The following is a 22,468-nucleotide window of genomic DNA, read 5'->3' as shown; positions in this document are numbered from 1 at the left end:
GTGTCAGTATTTGTGTCCCTTGGTTGCTAAGAGGTTAACAGGAGCCACTGTGTTTCTGTCTTTGTACTCCATGTAGATACTCATCCTGGAATCCAATCTGGACGTGCCTGTTTCTGAAATTGTGACTACCCAATCTAAAATTTCATGGAGTATTGTTATGGAACAGTAATGGAAACAGTCAAACCATTAAAAGATATTGAGAAAACAATGATAAGACCTTTAAAACCTGTTGTGCTGTGAACTGGGACCTAAGTGAGAAGAGAAGCTGAAGAACTGTCCCAGCACCCTCCTGTGGCTGCTGGGAGTGGGACTGAGATAAAGCTGCACTGAAGGGTTCAGCTAATTTGGCCGAGAATTTAGAAGAATACCATCCACTGCTGGAGACATTTTAGACTTTGGAACTCAGTCAAACAGACTGTGAGAATTGCTATTGTTTTATTTATGAGAGCTTTGATTCAGATGAATACAAGATTTTATTTCCTTCCCCTGTGAGGTGACTCAAGTTAAGGTGAAATTTTAATGAGAGTTTCTTGGAGTTCATTGTGATGAGAGTGTTTCAGGAAATGTGAGGCAGTGAATATAAAAGGTCTCTTTTGATTGTGTTTTGGACCCACTGACTATCTGCAAATTGCTTTCTGAATCCAGAATAAAGAACAGAAACATTTGGAAAGGAATATGTTTTTGCAAATATCCAGTCTTTGAGAATGTTCTGATAAAGTCTTTATTGAAACTATTCCCCTGTCTTTTTACCTTTAGGTAATAACAGAAGCACAAATGTGTGCTTTTTTTTGGTTCCCATTCCAGTTTTATTTGAGCAGCAAAGGAATGGTTCTGTAGAATTTATGAAGTTAAGGGGTGGTCTGATTGAAGTCTTCAAGATATTAACAGGAACAACCAGGATAGATGAAGACAAACTATTTCCGTTGGTTACGGACTAAAGGACAAGCAGGTATAGTTTGAGAATTAGGACCATACTGTTCAGGAGAAATGTAAGGATGCATTTAATTATACAAACGTAGGTAGAGGTTTGGAACTTTATTCCACAAATGGCAATTGATGCCAGATCAGTTGTTGGTTTTAAATCTGAGAGAGATAAATTTTTGTTAAGCAAAAGTATTAGGGAATATTGGCCAAAGGCAGGTAATATGGAGTTGGATCACAGATTAGCTCTGATCTGACTGAATGGTGGGACAGGCTTGAGAAGCTAAATGGACCACTGCTATCCCTGTGTTCTTAAGTAAGTTGGCACTGGTGGCTGTTGAAAAATTCAAACCCAACCTTTGTGTTCAGTGAGACACAAATTCTGATTTCACTGTCCACTATCCCTCCCCACAATCTGTGGAGAATAGGGAAATCCTTCAGCAAAGCAACTGTTTTTCCAGAAAAACACACTTGCTATTTGTCCCATCATTGAGGTCTTTTACTCAAAAGCTGTAGAATATCTATTTGCTGTCAAGGGATTACATGTTTGGCTATGGTTGTGAATAAAACAGATCAAGTTCCAAGGGCCAGTGTCAATGAAAAGGTGCTCAAATGACCTGAACCGTATGTTCTGCCTCTGATAGTACACTCTCTCCTCGTTATTCACTGATTCATTACCTGTGAATTTGCATACTTGGGAGGTCAGCCTCCAACCCAATTTTGTTTCACATTGATTCGTCCACTATGATCACAAGGATCTTCATGGTACATCAAGTAACTAGATGGGTTCAAGATCCATATTTTATGTGATCTGTAGGAGATCTGTGCCCCTCTCCCCCACTGCTAATAAGGATTTGGTGTTGTCGCGTCCACTGACCCCTGCTGGGAGGTTTGCATGGATTACCTGTAATCGATCCATCTTTTCTGCATTATCTTCTGCTCTCATATTGTAGCTGTGCTGGCATGTTAAATAGCCATTTGACTCAAACACCCACGTTTAGAGTATCACCCGTGTCACTTTACCCCACCAATGTGCCTGAGTTCACTGGAACAAAACAGAGCAAATAGGTGAGGAACGGAAATAATTTTGTGAGTTCATCCTTCTTGACTGAAGGACACTGAGCAGGAGAAGCCAGGGCGGGTTAAAAAGATTTGTTGTTCAGTTCCAATTTTGATATTCTTTTTTCTGCTTTTATGTTCCCCAGAAAATTCTTCTTCTACTGCATCTCATTTAGATCTTTGAAAGTATGAGCACTTCTTTGAAAATCTTTGCATATTAAGGAATCCTTCATGATTCTGACACAAAATAACAAGTGTAAGAACCCAACATGTGCAACTTTGAACATCATTGAACAAGTCTTTGGACCAGATTTTGTGGATTGAAGGCTGGCATACAAAGCATAGCGTTTCCCATACATCAGCAACAGAGAGTTCCTTTTGTGCAGCACACATCAAATTAAATGACTGCACTTTGTAATAAATTAATTGGCAGCTTCCTGTGCTGTTCATGAGCTGGCTAGTGCTTATCATCACTGCACATACAGCAGGAACTCCAGCACCTTCCTTAACGATACAACTGTTGAATAGGACAACGTCGCTGAATACAGTCGGCAAAACTATATATAAGGATAAGTCTGCTTTCTCGTATGAGACTCACGACTGTTTAGCTGTGATGATGCTGTGCAAATTAGTCTGGGCACCATTCCAGACGTTGGTTATTGCAGAGTTTTGGTTTTGCACAGCACTGTTCGACTACCACCCTGAACGCAAAGCAATTTGTTGACTTTAGAAATTTGAAGACTTAAGATACTCGTTTTTCAGCCTTCTCGAAAGCATATGGTTTTAAAACTTACCCAGAATCCCTGAGAAGAAGCGACACCTATTGCCATAGGAACCTGTGAAAAACAATGGATGGGGACCAGCACTGTCGAACTGAGGCAAAGGAGAAGGTATGTGAAACAAATGGATTAAATGGACTGAAACATTACCTAGCTTGCATTCAGCTTTGTGCACAAGTACAGATTATATTTCATTGTAAAATTTTGTCTTTGCGTTTTATTACTGGTTTAGGTACAAAACTTAAGGTTAACAAGATTACACCATCCTACAGTGAGACTGTTGTGTGAACTAATACTGTCATAGTATAGCAAGTTGTTAGTGCATCTTGTGCTGTGACCATGTCCCTTGCTGTGACAATGGATGATGTGGTATTCCACACTTCGTTGGTTTGCATTGATGAGTTATCCCACTTAAACTGCATGGTGGTGTGTCATGTGCAAATTTCCAATGTTGTTGATGTATCTTAAGTTTGAGTATCCCCTGTTCTCTTGATATATTACATGCTGTCCGAATATTCCATACTGTTTGTGCAGCAACATAATTAAGATTCAGCAAAATAAGCCAATAATGACATTTTTTGAGTTTGATTGATTTTTGATTGACTAGTGAATTCAATGGTCTGAATGGCCTATTGCTGCTGCTGTTTCTTAAAATGTTATATTTGCCACACCAGCTGCTCAGGCTGGTGCACCTTAAGAATCAGCCATCTGTCACTGTTGCTGCCATTTCATTTTTAAGTGGTGGAAAGCTTCATCTTTCCTCAGATCTTCATGACCAACTTCTAACTTCACAATGTTTCTGTTTGCAGATGGCATAAGTTGTTGAGTTCAACTGTCGTAACTGTCAGGTTTTCTGTGCAGGTGTTGAACATTCCTGGCATTGGAAATTGTGCTCCTGGGATTCTGCAAGAACAACATAGTTCCAGAAACATAAGCTTTATATTGTTGGTCCTTTTAGCATAGCTGTCTGCAGGGGAGAGGATTTCAGTGAAAACATCTTCAATGAAAACTGTGAAAGAGGGAAATTACTAGGACTTTATTAGGATGCTGTGGTTTTTGGACTTTGTCTTGGATTCTGAATATGCAGTTGTTATCATAAGATAAACCAACTTAGTAAATGACCGTTTTTTCTAAAAAAAAACACTTTGTTTTGGGTTTTGCAATGGAAGTACTAGTCATTGTTTAAACAGGGGCAAAAGACACAAACTTTTAAGAAATAGTACATAGAAGAGCACTGAGGAAGCAAAGGCAAAAGATCTCAAAGTTTGAAACTCGAACTGAGATGTTACAGATATTAGGAAAACAAAAGAAGCTGGGTTTATTTTCTTAAATAAAGATAAAGGGGAGGACTGACCTCATAGATGTCTTTAAAATTTGTAACAGGTTTGATTAGATTTGCAGATATGTTTCTTCAGAAATTCAAAACCAGGGGTCATAAATATGATTGTCACTCATAAATTCTGAGGGAATCCAGGAGAAACTCCTTCATCCAGGCATCCATACAGAACGTGCTGCCATGTGAACGAATCCAAAAGACGAGAAATATGACCGTGAAAGGAATAGAAAGTTGTGCCATTTCCGTTTGTTTAAGTCAGCTATTGGGAGGAGGCTCGTGTGAAATTTAAGCATATCCACAGCGGTTGTACTGAATTGCTGTAAATTCAATTTGACATGATATGGCACTTTAAATGTTTTCTACGTGGTCCTAAAGTTATTTACTTGGATGCGCACGAACATGGAGGTTAGGACCAGGAGATGATTTGGCTGCATGGTCAGCTCCACCATTAATATGATAATGGCTGATCCGATTATTCCTGCCTGTCCCTAATAACCTTGCAGTGCCTTGCTCACCAAGAATCCATCCACCTCTGCCGTAAAGATGTTTAAAGACATTTTTCTCAAAAGGCAGTGGAAACAGAGTTAGAAAGACTCACAACCACCTCTGAGAAAAAAGTTTTTCCCAATCTCTGTCTGAGATGAAAATCCTCTCAATTTTAATCAGTTTCCCTTTATTTGATTGCCCCACAAGCTCTCACATCATTTCCAAATGGTGTATGTTTTATATTGTGTTCATATATGTTTTAATCATGAAGCTTATAACGCTTTTGAACTCCAACAGATACAAGCTTAGCCTCTCTAGTCTTTCCTCATAATACAATCTGCCCACTGCAGGTATCAGTCTGCTAAAGTTTCTCTTAATTGCATTCTTCTTTGCTCAAATAAGGACACCAGTAATGTGATCAGTGCTCTATGAATTCTCACCAGTATAACTGAAGCGTAATCTCCCTACTTTTACACTCAACTCCACTCTGCAGCAAAATCGACTCACCTTCTCTCAAAGCTGCGCTGGTCCCCAGTTTCATGTCATCCTTTGCCTCATCTGTTACCTCAACAAAAGACTTTATCTCTTTGTTATGGATGTCAAGTTCCAGCAATTTATGGACTCCAGCATCTGTCCTGTGGACTGTCCCTTAGCATCCACCGCTTTCCAGCCCTCAGATGCTATCACTTTGTGTCCTCCTGAGGCTACTCTAGGCCTTCCAGGATGTTCACCATAACTCCTGATCTTCCCCCCTCTGAGGCTGAGCATACTGTCCTCGGCAAAGGACTCAGCTTCATACCCTTATGCCCCCACCTTAATGAATTTCAAGCTTGTTATGATGTTGAACTGTTTTTCCGCCGTCTCCGTCTCCGCACTCACTTCTTCAGGCAAGAATGCCCCCACCGTCATTCCACTGATCCTTCGCCTGCCTCCAGTATTGACCCTCCAGTTGGACCTCTTCCCTGCCCTTGATCTCTTTATTGAAAACTGCCGACGTGACATTGACCATTTCAATTTCCCTGGTCCTCTCACCCATTCTAACCTGTCCCCTTCTGAAATAGCCACACTTCGCTCTTTTAGGTCCAACCTTAACTTTGTTATGAAACCAACCTACAAGGTATTTTCCTTGTGGAGACTCAATGCCAGCTCTCAGGCTTCTTCCTACTGCCCCTGGACCATGACTCCACATCTGAACATCAAGCCATTGTTACCAGGACTGTCACCGACCTCATTACCTCTGGAGATCTTCCCCCAACAGCCTCCAACCTAGTTGTCTCCCAAGCCCAGTCAGCCCTCTTCTACCTCCGTCCCAAAATCCACAAACCAGACTGCCCGGTAGGCCCATTGGATCAGCCTGTTCCTGCCCCACTGAGCACATTTCCTCCTACCTTAACACTATACTATTTCCACTTGTTTAGACCCTGCCCACCTACATCCGTGATTCCTCTGATGCCTTCCACCGTATCGAGAATTTCCAGTTCCCTGGCCCTATCTGTCTCCTGTTCACTATGCATGTCCAGTCCTTCTGTACCTCCATTCCCTACCAGGACAGTCAGAGAACACTCTGCTTCTTCCTTGACCAGAGGAACAATCCTCATCCACCACCACTTTTCTCTGTCTGGCTGACGTTGTTCCGTCACTGAACAATTTTTCCTTCAATTCATTTCACTTCTGCCAAGTCAAAAGAGTGGCTATGGGTCCCAGTTATGCCTGCCTCTTTATGGGATATGTGGAACGATCCTTGTTCCAGTCTTAGACAGTACTTTTATACTCTGTTCCCTTGACAATAAGCAATAACTATTGTATTAACTTTGCTAATTGCTAATTGTACTTGTCTGCTAACCTTTGGTGAATCATGAACAAGAACATCCAGATCCCTCGCATCTCAGAACTCTGCAATCTGTTCTCATCAGTGTGATCCACTGTCCATGTGTGTACCCCTGGGAAAGGTTAGCGCGAAAAGGATATTCATTGAACAGTCGCTCCCAAATTCCAAGAACTCAGACTTAAATAAACACATTTCTAGATGGAAAAGGACATCTATTTTTTTATCCGGACCATCTGTAGGATTCAAAAAGAAGTCAGACAGCTTTGACCCTGAGCATGTGATCAAAGATGAAATTTTGCTGTGTGAACTTCTGTGAATTGATTTCCACCCTGTGTTCTGGTCCTGACCAATCGAGAGGTCTTCTTCAAGTTTATTACATTGAAAGGAAAATGCTCACTGTTTATCCCAGCAGTAACAAAAGATCAATTAATTCATGAAATCTCTCTCTTTGGTATGGCAGCTTGCTCACCTCCCTGTGCTGGTTGTGTTTCTGCTTGTGCATGATGTTCTCTTTTATGCTGCTTTTCAGGTTTTAATGGGTATGTGTTTGCGTCCACATGTGACTGATGATGCTCGCAATGGAAATGAAGTGCTTAAATCTATATCTGTGAGTAGTTAGAGCCTTACACATTTAGAGTGAAACTATGAGATTCGATGATTTACTTGTTTGTGTGTATTTCAACATTCCTGCTTGCATCAGCTGTTTTCAAGGCTTTGGTTTCAGGATTGCTATTGCTTTTATTCCAGATTTCTGCACTGAAGAGAAATGGCCTTTTACAATCTCTTATGGCTGAAGTGGATGAAAAAAAACGTGAAGGTGAGTTGATGGTGACATGATTTGGACCAGATGTGAGTTATAGTTTCTGTGAAGATTAACCTCTGCCTATTATCCTCTCCAGCCATGAATCAACTTGAATTGCACACTTTTTGGATACTGCAGGGCGAAAGATTGATTTTTGGCTAGAATGATCAAAATGGAGGTTGGCAAATTGGTGTACTGGCAGTGAAATGCTATGAAAAGGCATGTTGTTTAACTTAAAAATGTGTGGTGCCATATGTATGAGCAGAGTAAACACGAAACATAAGTACTTTTCCTGAAAGGAGGACATATTTGGTGGAAAAAGAAAGAGATCTCACTGTTCCACTGCAGCATTAAACGTTGATGGCCAATTCAACAAAGTGATTGCTGGAGATGATAGGGTACTAATATCTATTGTGATGTAAGTTTCTAATGTGTTAGTATCATTGGTGAAATTAGCTTCTTAGGTATTGGTAAATGGGGTTTTGGTTTTCGTTCTGTCATCGTGACTTGTACTTTTCTCAGGACTTGATTGTTTTTTAGCAGTGGGTCAAAACAGCAATTCGAACAAATCATGTGAGTTAAGTTAAATGACCAAAGAAACTGCCTGCTGAAATAATTGTTGCAGTGTTTACTAACATGAATTTTTATGACTCGTGGAGAAAGCGGGCAGAGGCTGGAAGCAGGGTCATTTCAGAAGAAGGCAGTTGTGCTGTTTAGCAGTTCAGAAGTAGTCAAAGTAATTGGAGAAAGCTTTGCATTTTATCTCAGAGTTCCTTTGGAATGGTCAGCAAGTGAGCCTGTTGCTGTGTGTCTCAGGTAGAGACAGTAACACAGAGAATCATGTCTGTAATGTGCAGAAGTTTGCCAAAAGGAAACGCTTGTAATCTTGTCAGTTGAGTGAGAAATTTTAAAGTGAAGATGGGAGTTGTACTATAATGGGGTTGACTGTCTATAAAGGATATTGCTGGGAAAGAATGTTGAATCTTTCGATTTGTTGTTTATGTTAAGATCTTTCCAAATTGTCATAAAGCTTTGTTTTTGATTTTCTTGCATGTCCTGAACTTTGATGATCTTTTGTTAAAAATGCAATGGCAGCATCTTGTGAATATATTTCGTGAATGATCACCGCCCGAACCAAACTGAAAAAATGGAACTCATGATCCACCAATCCAGGTTTCATTCCAGAATCAAACTTGTCTGTCTCCTCGTATGTGGATTGTCAGTCTGCACCACAGTCTGGCCAACTACTTAACTGAATTCACCAAACCTGAGAAATGTAACTCTCAGTTTGGAGAAAATAAGTCTAGTGCTTATTTTATCAAGGATTATAAAATGAAAAGAACAGACTTTGTTTGTGTAGATAGTTTGTTTCAGCTAATTAGGTTACGAAACTGCATAATTCACCTAGATTTAGGAATATGTTATTTTTTCTCCCCCAGAAAAGAGTGGAACCAAGGGAACATAGTTCCAGTGTGCACGCTGAGCAATTTGTTTCTTCAAGTGAGAACTAGACTGGCGGAGATCAAATCAAAGATAGACACAACGTAGAATCAATGAGCCAAAGATAGGTTCCTGCACCAGTTCTGATTGTCTAAAGGGATCCAAGAGTTTTCCAGATGTTCCCTCCTAATTGGCCAAGTTTTCATCTGGTTTCTCATCGACTCTTACATGGATTTTGGGCAGGGTGGGATGCATATGTTGTGATATGTGAGCCTTTAGAGTTCTTGGATAGCCTGAATGGATCTATTGTTTTTTTTTTGCGTGTCAGTCTATCTCTTATGATTATATATGTTTTTTGTCATGACTAGAATAACTCATCAGCAAAATATATGGCTGGAGGTGAATGAGTAGGAATTGTCATTTGGGCAAGAGTAGTTTGAAGTACAATGATTTCTAGTTTATTGCACTTTATTAGTCGATAACAGGAGAGACAAAATGAAATTGTGATTTGAAGATTTTTAGTCTGAAAATAAGCCACTGGTGCATGGACAAGGCATGTAACCTGAAGCAGGAAGGTAACTGTTCATAACCAAAGAGAAGATTTTGAGCTGTGAAAAGGAGGAGTTTGCACACATAAATGGAACATTATTGGAACTTTTTTGGTCATTATTTTTGCAGTGGATGTGACTTTGGACGTGTTGCAGGCAGAAGCGGAGTGGGAGGCTTTGGAAACAGTTCACAAAGGTGAGTAATTTATACTTAAAAGTTTCTGCTGTTTAAATCAGATAGTAACCAGTTAAAGTTTCTGCCAGTCCTGAATCACTGACTATTGGTTGAAGTTTAATTCTTTATCCTTGTCATGTTTACTGAGAACTACCTGCTTCATTTGGGTCCCACAACTTGTTATGAATTGATTTCACTGTGACTAAAGTAAAGAGCAACAATACCTTTACAAAGGCAATAAGACTCTTGTGATTTCAGGTTGTAATTTGATAGATGTGGCATGCAGCCAGTTGTGTTTCACTTCACATAGTGTGATGCTGAAAAAAGAGGCACCTTGCCCTGTTCACGTGTAATGATAAGGGACCAAGCAACTTTGGACCTGGTAAGGATGTCATCGTGGGGTATCCTTAAGGAAAGAGTGATCACAAATTGTTACAATTTCATTCTGTGAGAAATTGACTTAGGAAACTTGAATCTTATCCTTGAATTTGCCTTTATTTAAGCTTATGAAGACGGAATTGGCTGAAGTTATTGGGAAAATTGGTTAAAAGCTAAGACAACTCAAAAATAGTGGCACGTATTTCAGGCGATATTTCATAACTCCCAAGTAAGTTATATTTCATTGAGAGAGAGACTTTATGAGAAGGATGCACTGTCTGAAACTGACTAAGGAGGATAACAATTGAATAAAATTACAGACAAATATTGGTAGGCCAGAAGGTTTGGGAACATTTCAAAAGCGGGAAAAGATGGGTGAAAGAAATTCGACCAAGTCATTGATGTATCGTAATGGCCTTACTCCACTTAAAAGAACTGATCAACGTTTTGTTTAGTGAAACTTGACTCTTTGAATGTGCAGTTTGTTCTTGCTGAACCAAATGATTTTTTTAATACCACTGGAGTGACTATTTTCTGTTTTGCACATTTTTCTTGAGAAAGCTCACATTATGCATGTGGTCCACAAAATGAAAGAAAACAAATGGCCAGCTCAGGAATGCTGAGAATTTGCAGAAAACATTCAGGCTAGAAATACAAGCAAGTGATACCAACTTATTCATTGGCTGTACAGATAGACAAGACATGTTTGTACACAAAATATCACAGGTTACAGATATTCCAGCTTCATACCTTTTGAGTGACAAGGTTTCTTCTTCTCATCTCTAAATGATCAATCTTCAGTCCTGAGACTGTGCCCCCATAGGTTCTTTAAGCTTGGGAAACAACCTCTGCTTGTCTTATCTGAGAAATTATGATTCACTGTTGTCTTCTGAAGGTTGCCATGCATCCTACTTCTGATCACTCCAAGAAGAATATTTTCGAACAATAACATTGCAGAATGTATATTTGTTTGTCAGTTGCACATGCTTCTTGATCCTCAAGGACTCTTGCATATACAACAATTGTGCTGGAGAGGTTAGGCACGACAGGCCACTGATGACAATATTAACAGCACACAAACAAAATGCATGAGTGAACGAGATAACAAGGTGTAGAGCTGGATGAACACAGCAGGCCAAGCAGCATCAGAGGAGCAGGAAGGCTGACGTTTCGGCCTAGACCCTTCTTCAGAAACTCCCTGTTGAATTTTCCTCCTTAAATGGAAACATTGGGGCTCTGATCAGACCCTCAATGGGATGGGACTCAAAGCTCCATTGCACCGCTGAGTGGCATTGTACATATCTTGTCTCATGGATAGTGCACTTTTATTATTCTGGCTTTGCTCTGCAAAGGATTAGCTCAGATGCTGTGATACGTTATTCGTATGACATGAAGAATAATTTACAGATTTTGTGATTGAGATGTATACAGGTTAATGAGTGGCAAATGAAGTATAATGTGGGAAGTTTGAGGTTACTTGGCAGAAAATCAGAAAAGTAGAACATTTTCTTTCAAAAGCATGAATTTGGAAATGTTGCTGTTCAGAGGGACTTGGGTGTAATTGTACAAGGAGCATAAAGTTAGCATGTAGATACAGCAATCGAATGGGGCTTGAGGATAAGACTAAGGAGTCCATTGCCCTGGACAAATCAGATGGAAGCAGATTTTTGAGATCCAATGTCAACAAAATTAAGAGACAGTAAAAAGAACAAACTATGACTTGAACTAATAATAGATCATTGGACATTCCACATGCCCTGTTTGCCTACAAATTCTAATCAGCTTTGAACTTGGGGAATACAATTATCCTCACCCGCCAAGTTGGAGGAAGTCTTGATATGAGCAGTTTAATGAGACCGAAGCTGGAGTACTGTGAGAGTTGTGAACACAAGCCAGTGTCCCATCCATTGACTTCAGCTATACTTGCTGCTGCATCGGGAAAGCAACCAACATAATCAAAGACCTCTCTCAGTTATACTGTCTTTCATCTTCTTTTGTTGTGCAGAAGGTACAAACGTTTGTACATATGTATGAACAGAGTCAAGAACACCTTCTTTCCCGCTCTTATCAGAGTTTTGAATGGACCTCTTTAATGTCAATGCTCATCTCTCTCTGCACCTTCTCGGCAGCTGTAACATGGTATCCTGCACACTTCTGTTACGCTGATGAATTTGTATTGTATGATCTGCCTGTAAAGCACGGAAGACAATACTTTTCACTGTGTCTCGGACATGTGGCAGGAATAAATCAAATAATATTTTGGTTTCCATCATGCAGGATGGATATACTTTGAGAGGAGATAGCACACTGAAGGTTCGTCAGGTTGCTCTTGTGATGAAAGTGTTGACATGTAATGAGAATCTGAATAAATTTGACCTATATTCACTGAAGTTTAGACGAATGAAAGGTGATCACTTGCAATGTACAACTCTCTGAAGGAACCTGACCGGACATTCATTGTTAGGTTGTTTCCTTGGCTTGGAATCTAGAACACTATTCGAGTAAGAGATTAATCATTTAGGACTGAGTTGAAACGACAAAACATGTAAAGTGAAAGGCAGGAAATCTTTGAAATTCTCTCTCCCAGAGGGTTGCACTTCATCGTTAAATATTTTTTCATTTCAAAAGTATACTTTATTCATAAAAAATCTTCAAATACATACATTGTCATGAGAGCAATTTGATTCTGTACAGTCTTTACAACTGGAGAACAAATGAACCCAAAGCATATCTTATTTATACAAGACTACTTTTTCACACATGGAAAGCACTGGAAGGATCTGATAACTGAATAGACCACCATTTAATTTCAGCAGAAAGATCTTTGATGGTGGTCTTCCCCACTGAGCCTTGGCAGCAGCTGCCTTCCAAGCGCATTCCTCAGCATGTCGTCCTGGACCTTGGAATATGCCAGTCTGCAACACTGAGTTGAGGTCAACTCCTTGCTCTGGAAGACCATCCAGTATCAGGCAGACCAGAGAGCATCTTTCACTGATGTGATGGTCCTCCAGGTGTAGTCAGTGTTGTCTTGGTGTCCTTTGTGGGGAACAGCCCAAAGAGCACAGAGTCCTGTGTCACAGAGCTGCTCGGGATGAGCCTCGAAATAAACCACAGCATCTCTCTTCAGACTTCCTTTGAAAAGGCACATTCCAGAAAGAGATGTGTGACAGTCCCTTATCCCCACATCCCACTTGGTGGGCAGTGTGTAGTTGCAGAGACTCCGGGCAAACATGAATGATCTCACAGGTAGTGCCCTTCTCACCACCAACCAAGCAATATCTTGGTGCTCGTTGGAAAGTTCTGGTGATGAGGCATTCTGCCACATGACTTTGACAGTCTGCTCTGAAAATAACCTGACAGGATCAGCCCTCTTCTTTCCCTGCAGGGCCTCAAGGCTACTACGTGCTGATCACTTTGTGGTCAAAGGTGTTTTTCTTGGCAATTTTCTGTATGAAAGACAGGTGTTATGGAACAGTCCAACTGCTTGGAGCGTTCTGTGGCGCCAAGGCCAGGTTTTTACCTGCAATGGAGAGAGAGCGATGTTCCCAAAAACCAAGTTTCTGTCTTAGCTTGGCGATACACTCCTTCCATGGTTTTGCGCACACTCCAGACCCTACGAAGCATATTCCCAGCACCAGCAGGTCATCTGTCCTGACGGTCAAGGAGATAACGGATTGGTCAGCCCAGTTCCCAAAGAACATGGCCTCAATCTTTGCCTCGATTTACCTTGGCTCCCGACTCCAGTTCCAACTGGTCACAGATGCTCATGAGTCTGCGTACTGACGGTGGATTTGAGCAGAAAACAGCGAAGTCTTCCATGTACAGGGAAACTTTCACCTGCAGGTCTCTGTTGCTGAGAAAAATCACCCCTTTATGGCTTGTGAGCTTCTTGATGGACTCAGCAAAATGCTCTGTACAACACATAAACAAAGCAGGAAAGAGTGGAAAGCCCTGCCTAACTTCAGATCCGACCAGGAAGCTTTCTGATTGCCACTCATTGATTGAGACTGCACCAGTGATGTTGGTGGAGAGCAGTTGGATCCAATTGTGGATTCCCTCCCCAAAGCCCACTCTGGACAGCACGTCCCACATGTAGGTGTGCGATATCGTATCAAAGGACTTCTCCTTGTCCAGGCAGGCATTCATCCCCCTGTCCTGCATGTACATGATTGTAATCCTGAGGAACTCAAGGCTGTCAGGTATCTTCCTGACTGGTACAACACAGATTTGGTTAGGATGAATTACCAAGCCCAGAGCGGACCTGACCCAGTTGGTGATGACCTTAGACAGAATTTTGTAACCTGCATTCAGCAGTGCAATTGGTCAGCAACTTCTAATTTCCTCCCTCTCCTCCTTCCACACATTGGTGAGGGTGATGATACCTTTGCTCATGGATTCGCACATGTTACCTGCTAGAAGCATACTGTCATACACCTTTAGCAGGTCCTGGCCAATCAAGTCCCACAGAGCTGAATACAACTTGGCTGATAAGCTGTCGCTTCTGGGAGTTTTATTCTTTTGTAAGGACTCAAGGGCCTTGCTCAGCTCATTCAGAGATAACAGCTGGTCCAGTTGCTCCCATGTGCTAACATCTAAGACCTCCGTGAAGGAAGACAAGAACAACGAGGGGGCCGTGCTGTGTCTGGCTTCGTGTCATACATTCTGGCATAAGAAGATTTGCTGATTCTCAGGATGTCAGACTGAGATGATGTTACTGAGCCATCTTCTCCCTTCAGACTGCTGAGCACTAAGCTGTTCTTGTGCACCTTCTGGTAGAAGAAACATTAGCACAGTTCATCCTGCTCCATGCTGCAGACCCTGGACTGGAAGATTATCTTGGAGGCCTCTGAGGCATAGAATGTGGGTTGCTGGCTCTTCACCTCCAGGAGCTCCTCCATGCTATTGACCTACATCATCTGCAGCAGGAATAGGTACTGCATGCTTTTCTGGAGTTTGGGCAGTTTTCCTTGTCTCGGTTTCTTACCTTCTGGACACCTTTAAAGATATAGAATCTCTTGATGTTCCCCTTGACTGACTCTCCAGCGGACTGGTGGGAAACCAAGAGGGGCTTCACGGTTCTCCAATGTGTGTAATCTCTTTTGAGCTCCTCAGTGTTTTCTGGGGTCAACAGTTTCATGTTCAGCTTTTACATTCCGTTGCCGGCCTGCTGGTCGTCCTGCAGGTGACAGTCAGCCAGTCGGAGGCTGTGGTCAGCGAAAAACATTGCCTTGACATCGGTGGATCTAACCGAGAACAGGATGCAAACAGGAAATCTATCCGAGAGCAGTTAAACCCGTCTGGCCACATCCAGGTGTATCTTTGCTGTGCTCCACTTGCAGGGTCGCTGAAGATGTTGTGCAGTTTGATGTCTTTAACCGTTTCCTTCAGGAATGCGGCATGACATTCGGTTTGCTGTTAGCCCCTCCAGATCGTCTGTTCACATTGATGCAGTTGAAGTCTCCAGCCAGACTGACAGGCCTCGACATCGCCAGCAGCAGTGGGAACTGTTGCAAGGCAGTCAGCTGCTCACTCTTTACCATTGGTCCATACATATGAAATAGTCTCAGGGGAACATTTTTGTACATAACACATGCTACGAGGAGGCACCCATCCACCATTTCCTTAACCTCACAGATGGCGAAGTTGTCTCCTCGCAGCAGAATAGCCAGACGGAAAGAACAGCAATCATTTCCTTACGACCAAATTGAAGACCTGTGGGTTCACAAGCTTCACCATTTCCTCTAGCTGCTGAGGTACAATATCCCGCACTTTTGCAGAAACTGGAAGTCCACTTTGGCATTGGCCAGATAAGCTGACGTAGAAACACATTGCACAGGCAATTTAACGTGACGCATGTTTATGTTGACAATTTTAAAACCCATTTTGAGAGTCTAGAATTAACTGTAGATCCAATGTCTCTTCAGCTGTGGTCTTGTCACTGGGGGAGTCCCTTCACTGGGACTTGACTCAATCTGAGGATTGGGAGCAGTTTAAAATTCAGCAAAGAAGGACCAAGGAATTGATTAAGAAGGGGAAAATAGAGTACGAACGTTAGCTTGCAGGGAGCATAAAGACTGACTCTAAGAGTTTCTATAGGTATGTGAAGAGAAAGAGATTAGTAAAGACAAAAGTAGGTCGCCTACAGTCAGAACAGGAGAATGAATAATAGGGGACAAAGAAATGGCTGAGGAACTGAATACATACTTTAGTGCTGTCTTCACAGAAGAGGACACAAATCAGATACCAGAATTGTTGGAGGATGCAAGATTTAGTGAGAGGGAAAAACTGAGGGAGATCAGTTTTAGTAGAGAAATCGTGCTGGGAAAATTGTTGGGATTGAAGGCTGATAAATCCCCAGGGCCTGAATCTTTTTTCTCTTTATTCATTCACGGGGTGAGGGCATCACTGGCTAGGCCAGTATTTATTGCCCATCCCTAAATGCCCAGAGGGCGGTTAAGAGTAAATTACATTGCTGTGGGTTGGAGTCACATGTCGGCCAGACCAGGTAAGGATGGCAGTTTCCTTCCCTAAAGGACATTAGTGAACCAGATGGGTTTTTCCGACAATTGACAATGGATTCATGGTCATCATGAGATTCTTAATTCCAGATATTTATTGAATCAAATTCGACCATCTGCCATGGTGGGATTCGAACCTGGGTCCCCAGAACATTATCTAGGTCTCTGGATTAACAGTCCAGAGGTAATACCACTAGGCCATCACCTCCCCTAAATCTACATCCCAGAGTACTTAAGGAAGTAGTTCTAGAAATAGTGGGTGCATTGGTGGTCATTTTCCAGGATTCTATAAACTTTGGAACAGTCCCTGCAGATTGGATCGTGGCTAATGTCACTCCTATATTCCAAAATGGAGGTAGAGAGAAACAGAGAATTACAGACCGGTAAGCCTAACATCGGTGGTGGGGAGAATTCTCGAATCTACTGTTAAGGATTTTATAGCAGAACATTTAGAAAGCAGTGGCAGGGTTAGACAGAGTCAGCATGGATTTATGAAGGGGAAATCATTTCAGAAAGCATTTGACAAAGTCCGACATAAGAGATTAATGTACAAGATTAAAGCGCATGGGGTTGGGGGAAGTGTATTGAGATGGATGGGAAACTGGTTGGCAGAGAGGAAACAATTAGGAGGAATTAATGGGTCCTTTTCAAATTGGCAGGCAGTAACTAATGGGGTGCCACATGGGATTGGTGATGGGACACCAGCAATTCACAATCTATATTAATGATCTAGATGAGGTAACAAAATGTAACATCTCCAAGTTTGCAGATGATACCAAGTTGGGTGGGAGGGTGAACTGTGACGAGGATGCAGAGATCCTTCAGCCTGATCTAGACAGGTTGGGTGAGTGGGCAAATCAATGGCAGATGCAGTATAATTTGGATAAATGTGAGGTTATTCAGTTTGGAAGCAAAAACGAGAAGGCAGATTACTACCTGAATAGCTGTAAATTGGGAGAGGGGAGTGTGCAGCCGGACCTGGGTGTCCTTGTGCACCAGTTGCTGAAGGTAAGCATGCAGGTGCAGCAGGCAGTAGAGAAGGCAAATGGTATGTTGGCCTCCATTGCCAGATGTTTTGAGTACAGGAGCCGGAATGTGTTGTTGCAGTTGTCCAGGGCCTTGGTGAGACCACACCTGCAATACTGTGTGCATTTTTGGTCTCCTTTTCTGATGAAGGATGCCCTTCCTCGAGGGAGTACAGCGAAGGCTTACCAGGCTGATTCTGGGTACGGCGGGTCTGATTATGAGGAGACGTTGACTAGGTTGAGATTGTTTTTGTCAGAGTTCAGACAAATGAGGGGGGAATCTCATAGAGACCTAAAAAATTCTAACAGGACTGGAGAGGGTAGATGCAGGGAGGATGTTCCCGATGGTGGGTGTGTCCAGAACCAGAGGTCACAGTATGAGGATTCGGGGTAGACCATTTAGGATGGAAACAAGGAGACATTTCTTCCCTCAAAGAGTGGTGAGCCTGTGGAATTCATTACCACAGAAAGTAGTTGATGCTAAAACATTGAATGTATTTAAGAGGTGACTAGATCTAGCATTTGGGGCGAATGGGATCAAAGGTTATGGGGAGAAAGCAGGATTAGGCTATTGAGTTGGACGATCAGCCATGATCATGATGAATGGTGGAGAAGGTTCAAAGGGCTGAATGGCCTCCTCCTGTTCTTGTCTTCTGTGTTTCTGTGTTGTGGGTGAACTGTTGGACGCTCTCAGTGCTGAAGTAACTGTCCTGGGGGCATTGCCAGGAAGATCCGGTTTGGAGTCCGATAGAGGTTGTCGTTGTCTGCTCCTGATTTGGAGCATTGCTGCTCCCAGCTGCCGGAGCTGTTGTGCGGTGGGTATCCCTTGTTTCCTATCGGTCGGATTTCGGGTTTCACTGGTCCCCTCATGATGGCCAGCATTTCCAGGCTGGGGATGTTCCTCTCCTTCTACTCCATGGTGCTGTGTCTCTTTTTTTGTTGGTGGCCATTCCTGCACACGTCTTCGTCGTCTGAGAAGTTGCTGGTGTGTCCATCACACAGCTGCCTCTTTCCGTTTCATTGTGAGCCTGTGTGGGCCCAACGTGGTTTCCTTTTGTGTTGTTTCTCACTGGTATCCAGTCCCCCTTGTCTTTCATTTCCTCCTCCTCCTCTATTGACTTCATACCAAGGTAGATAGATATTTTTGTCTCTAAGACAATCAAGGGATTTGCTCCTGAGATGGAAAGGAGAATGAGGCCCTGGTTGGCCATGATCATATTGAGTGTGGAGCTGGCTTGAGGGGTTGTATGGTCTACCCCTTCCGCTACTTCTTATGTTTTTTGTTCACTTGCTCTGAAGTATGAAATGGGAAATTCAAAAGGGAAAATTCAGTGCATTAATTGAATGAGCAAAGCTCTGTGCACCTTTTTCTACTCTGATTGGCTGAGTGATTTTTCTTTTTCTCAGAATTTCCTTTAAAGAAATGGAAGGTAAGGATTCCTCCACATAGCTGCAGGGTGTTTCAGTAACATTCAGCATTCTGACTCCTGAATTGCTAAGATCGTCAAAGTAAAATACCAAAGCAACATGTCAAGCACACTTGGAAACATACCTTGGTATGCTCAGCAGGAATCCACAGTTAAAATGACATCCCTTCAGAAGAATGTCCCAGTACAGCTGACAACAAGCCCCTATATCCTAGCTACATATTGCAGGAACTTACCAAACCTCACCATCAAAAGACTGACTTAAGAAATCAATGGTTCACTGCTGCTGGAGTAGGTTACTTTGTCATTCCAATGAAGTATTTCACTGTTAACTGAACATGGTACAATCACAGTTGCTGTGCATTCTCTTGAAAACTTTGGTTAACTTGAACTGAGTGGAGAGTTTGAAATTTTCTTTTGTTTGGGTAAAAGATCATCTGAAGATGAATGGTAGTTTTTGTATTGAAATGCATTGTTCTCTTCCAGGTCCAAGTGACTTAACTGGAAGTACCCCACTCATCTCTTTTAATGAAGCACTTCAGCATTTTCAAACAGCTGATCTCTGTGAGTACAGGGTAAGCGCAATGTGAGACAAGAAAAGCAAGAGCTGAACACTCAACTTAAATTTTGATGGTTTGTTTCAGAAAATTACTCTTTTGAAATGCCACTTGCTGATTTTCCCTCAAAACTACGGTTCGGCAAAAAGTTTGAGTTCCCATGATATCTTCTCACAGTGATGCCTCAGAGATTTTATTCCTTCTCTTTGGAAGAATCTTCAAAAATCTGACAAATTTTGCAGGATATGGTTAAGGAGTCCAGGTGTTCTGAGAGGGTGCTTGAGACCTGAGCTGTGTGAAAGCAGAAGGTCAGATGTGAGAGATGTTTCGTGGCAGCAGAGTGTATGATATAAAGGGCAGGGTATTCCAAATATTGCAGGATCTGCAAGCTTACTGAACACAATTCCAGATGTAATAGGGCCCAGCAATTTTATTTGCATTTACAGAAGAACATCCAGCCTACCATGCGGAGGACAGGATTTTCTGCCATCACACATTTTCTCTTTGGCCCGCCACGGTTGCACAAGGAGTTGCAGGAGGAGCGAGACTTGGTCTTTGCGATTGGCCAATGTGAGTGTGTTAAGCAATTTATTCAATCTGAAGTAAGACTGTATCTTGCCCCATTACACTGTGTATAGAGATGAGACAGCATGCTTTGCGCTTTGATCAGGGTCTGACATTCAGCATGGTTCTCCTTCTCATGTGTGGCTCGTGGAAGTTACTTGTCAGGATTAGTCAATGCTCAGTGGAGACTGCAGTCAGGTCTATGCCATAGGTTCTGTGTACAATGCCCAATTCAAAACTTAGGCAAAAAACTCATGCTGACACTCAAACTCAACACTGCAGAAATGCTATATGACGGCGGGGTGGTCTTCAGGATGAAATGTGAAATTGAGGCCATTTTTGCCTGCTTGGGTAGATGTAAAAGATCCCATGGCATTACTTTGAGGGGCAGGAGAGTTACCTCTGGTGTCCTGGCAAACATTTATCCATCAGTTAGCATCACAAAAACAGATTACATTTTGTGACAGTTTGCTATGAGCAAATTGGCTGTCACATTTGTTATATTGTTATAAGTACTACACTTCAAGAAGTACTTCAATTATCGGTAGTAGACAGAGAGTAATGGTGGAAGGTTGCTTTTTGGACTGGTGGCCCATGACCAGCGGTCTTCCACGGAGATTGGTTCTGCGTCCTCTTTTGTTTGTCATTTGTATAAATGATTTGGATGAGAGTGTAGAAGGCATGATTAGTAAGCTTTCGGATGACACCAAAATTGATGCATTGTAGACAGTCAAGAAGGGTTTCTAAGATTACAGAGGGATCTTGATCAAATGGGTCAATGGGCTGAAAAATGGCCGACGGAGTTCAGTCCAGATAAATGCGAGGTATTGCGTTTTGGTACAACAAACACTGGTCAGACTTATACAGTTAATGGTAGGGTCTTGGGTAGTGTTGTTTCACAGGGGGGCCTAGGGGTGCTGGTACATAATTCTTTGAAGTTGACGTCACATATAGACAGGATGGCTAAAAAGGTGTTTGGCACACTAACCTTCATAGCTCAGCCCTTTGAGTACAGAAGTTGGGACATCAGGTTGAGGTTGTACAGGACATCCGCGAGGCCTCTTCTGAAATACTCTGTCCATCTCTGGTCGCCCCGTTATAGGAAGGATATTATCGAGCTGGAGAGGGTCAGAAGAGATTTACCAAGATGTTGCCAGGCATGGAATGTTTGAGTTATAAGAACGGCTGGATAGGCTGGGAGTTTTTTCACTGGAGCGAAGGAGGTTGAGAGGCAGCCTGATAGAAGTTTATAACATAATGAGAGGTAGTTGTCTTTTCCCTCAAGTGGGGGAGTTCAAGACTAGAGGGCACATTTTTAAGGTGAGAGGAGAGAGATCTAAATAAGACGTAAGAGGCAACTTTTTTTATACAGAGTGTGGAATGAACTTCCAGAGGAAGTGGTGGTAGCGGGTACAATTACAATGTTTAAAAGACATTTGGATAAGTACACGAACAGGAAAGATTTGGAGGGATATGGGCCAGGAGCAGGTAGGTGGGTCTAGTTTAGTTTGGAATTTCGTTCAGCGTGGACTGGTTGGACCAAATGGTCTGTTTCTGTGCTGTATGACTCTATGCCTCTGTGACTGTAAGGTGCATTGTGACGTCTGGTGATCTTGAAACATGCTTTTTAAATGCAAGTCTTCCTTACTTAGAGTATAGCTTGAGCTCCATAGTTATGTGCTGTATGAATATGTTATAGGACATTTTAATGAGATAGCGTATATTCCTGTGTTTTCAGGTTGAATTGACAAGATGACTGATATTACAAAATAGGTTAAGAATTTCAGATTCCAAAGAAATGAAAGCAAAGAGGGAGCTTGCAAAAATTTTGGAAAATATAGTAAAGGATCATCCAAATGTGTTTTATATTAGGGGCAAGGTGGTAACAAGCTAAAAAGGACGCCATGTTAAGGACTGAACTGGCAACGTGTGCGGAGCCAGAAGACTCAGGTGGGGTTTTAAATGAATACTGTGCATCATTACTCTCAGTAGAGAAGGATGGTGTAGGTATAAGAATCTAAATAGGATAAGAAATTGATTCTAATTTTTGATGCAACGAAATATGTAGAAGAGGGCAGCCTACATGGACTTCAGTTAGGTTTTTTGACAAGGTGTCGCATGGGAGTCAGGTTAAGAAGGTCCAAGTCCTTCGGAGCTCAGGTAGTTTGACAAATTGGGTACAATATTCGCTTAATTCAATGTGGCAGAGGGTGCTGGTTGGTGGTAATTCCTGTGACTAGAAGCTTCTGTTCAGTTACATATTGTAAGGTTTGATACTGGAAGCTTTGCTGTTTCTAGTGTACATTAATGATCTAGATACAAATGTAAGAGGCTTGATCAGACGACTTTAAAGTGGTGATGTGGTGAATCGTGAGTAGAAAGCCTTGGTTACAGGATAGTATAGATGGGTTGGTTAGTTGAGCCAACATTGGCAGATGGAGTTTAATCTTGTCAAGTGCAAGTGATGGATTTTGGAAGGAAGAAGGATTCAAGGGAATACACAATGATGCTAAGACCCTGCAAAGTGCTGACGATCCTCGGGACCTTGCTGTGAATGCCCATAGCAACAAGGTAGTTGGTTAGGGGTAGTAGGAACTGCAGATGCTGGAGAATCTGAGATAACAA

The 22,468-nt window shown here is 42.1% G+C and overlaps 1 protein-coding gene across 7 annotated transcripts in view; it reads left to right on the top strand.

Annotated features, from left to right (window-relative positions):
- elmod3 (ELMO/CED-12 domain containing 3) overlaps positions 1-22,468 on the top strand; it is a 39,929-nt gene that overhangs the window by 6,803 nt on the left and 10,658 nt on the right. For 3 of the 7 annotated variants that reach the window (XM_048618620.1, XM_048618618.1, XM_048618617.1), the window contains 6 exons: positions 2,127-2,870; positions 6,939-7,016; positions 7,157-7,226; positions 9,330-9,395; positions 19,209-19,297; positions 19,726-19,849. In XM_048618620.1, the coding sequence (XP_048474577.1) occupies positions 2,829-2,870; positions 6,939-7,016; positions 7,157-7,226; positions 9,330-9,395; positions 19,209-19,297; positions 19,726-19,849 (469 nt within the window). In that variant the 5' untranslated portion in view covers positions 2,127-2,828. Of the gene's footprint in view, positions 1-76; positions 418-799; positions 950-2,126; positions 2,871-6,938; positions 7,017-7,156; positions 7,227-9,329; positions 9,396-19,208; positions 19,298-19,725; positions 19,850-22,468 lie in introns of those variants that run through there. The other 4 variants (XM_048618616.1, XM_048618622.1, XM_048618619.1 and 1 more) reach the window with 3 other exon arrangements.

This window comes from Rhincodon typus, chromosome 40 (assembly GCF_021869965.1).
Source record: "Rhincodon typus isolate 14 chromosome 40, sRhiTyp1.1, whole genome shotgun sequence".
NCBI lineage: Eukaryota > Metazoa > Chordata > Chondrichthyes > Orectolobiformes > Rhincodontidae > Rhincodon > Rhincodon typus.
The sequence above is the reverse complement of the archived record's forward strand: the minus strand, read 5'-3'. Positions and strand labels throughout refer to the sequence as shown.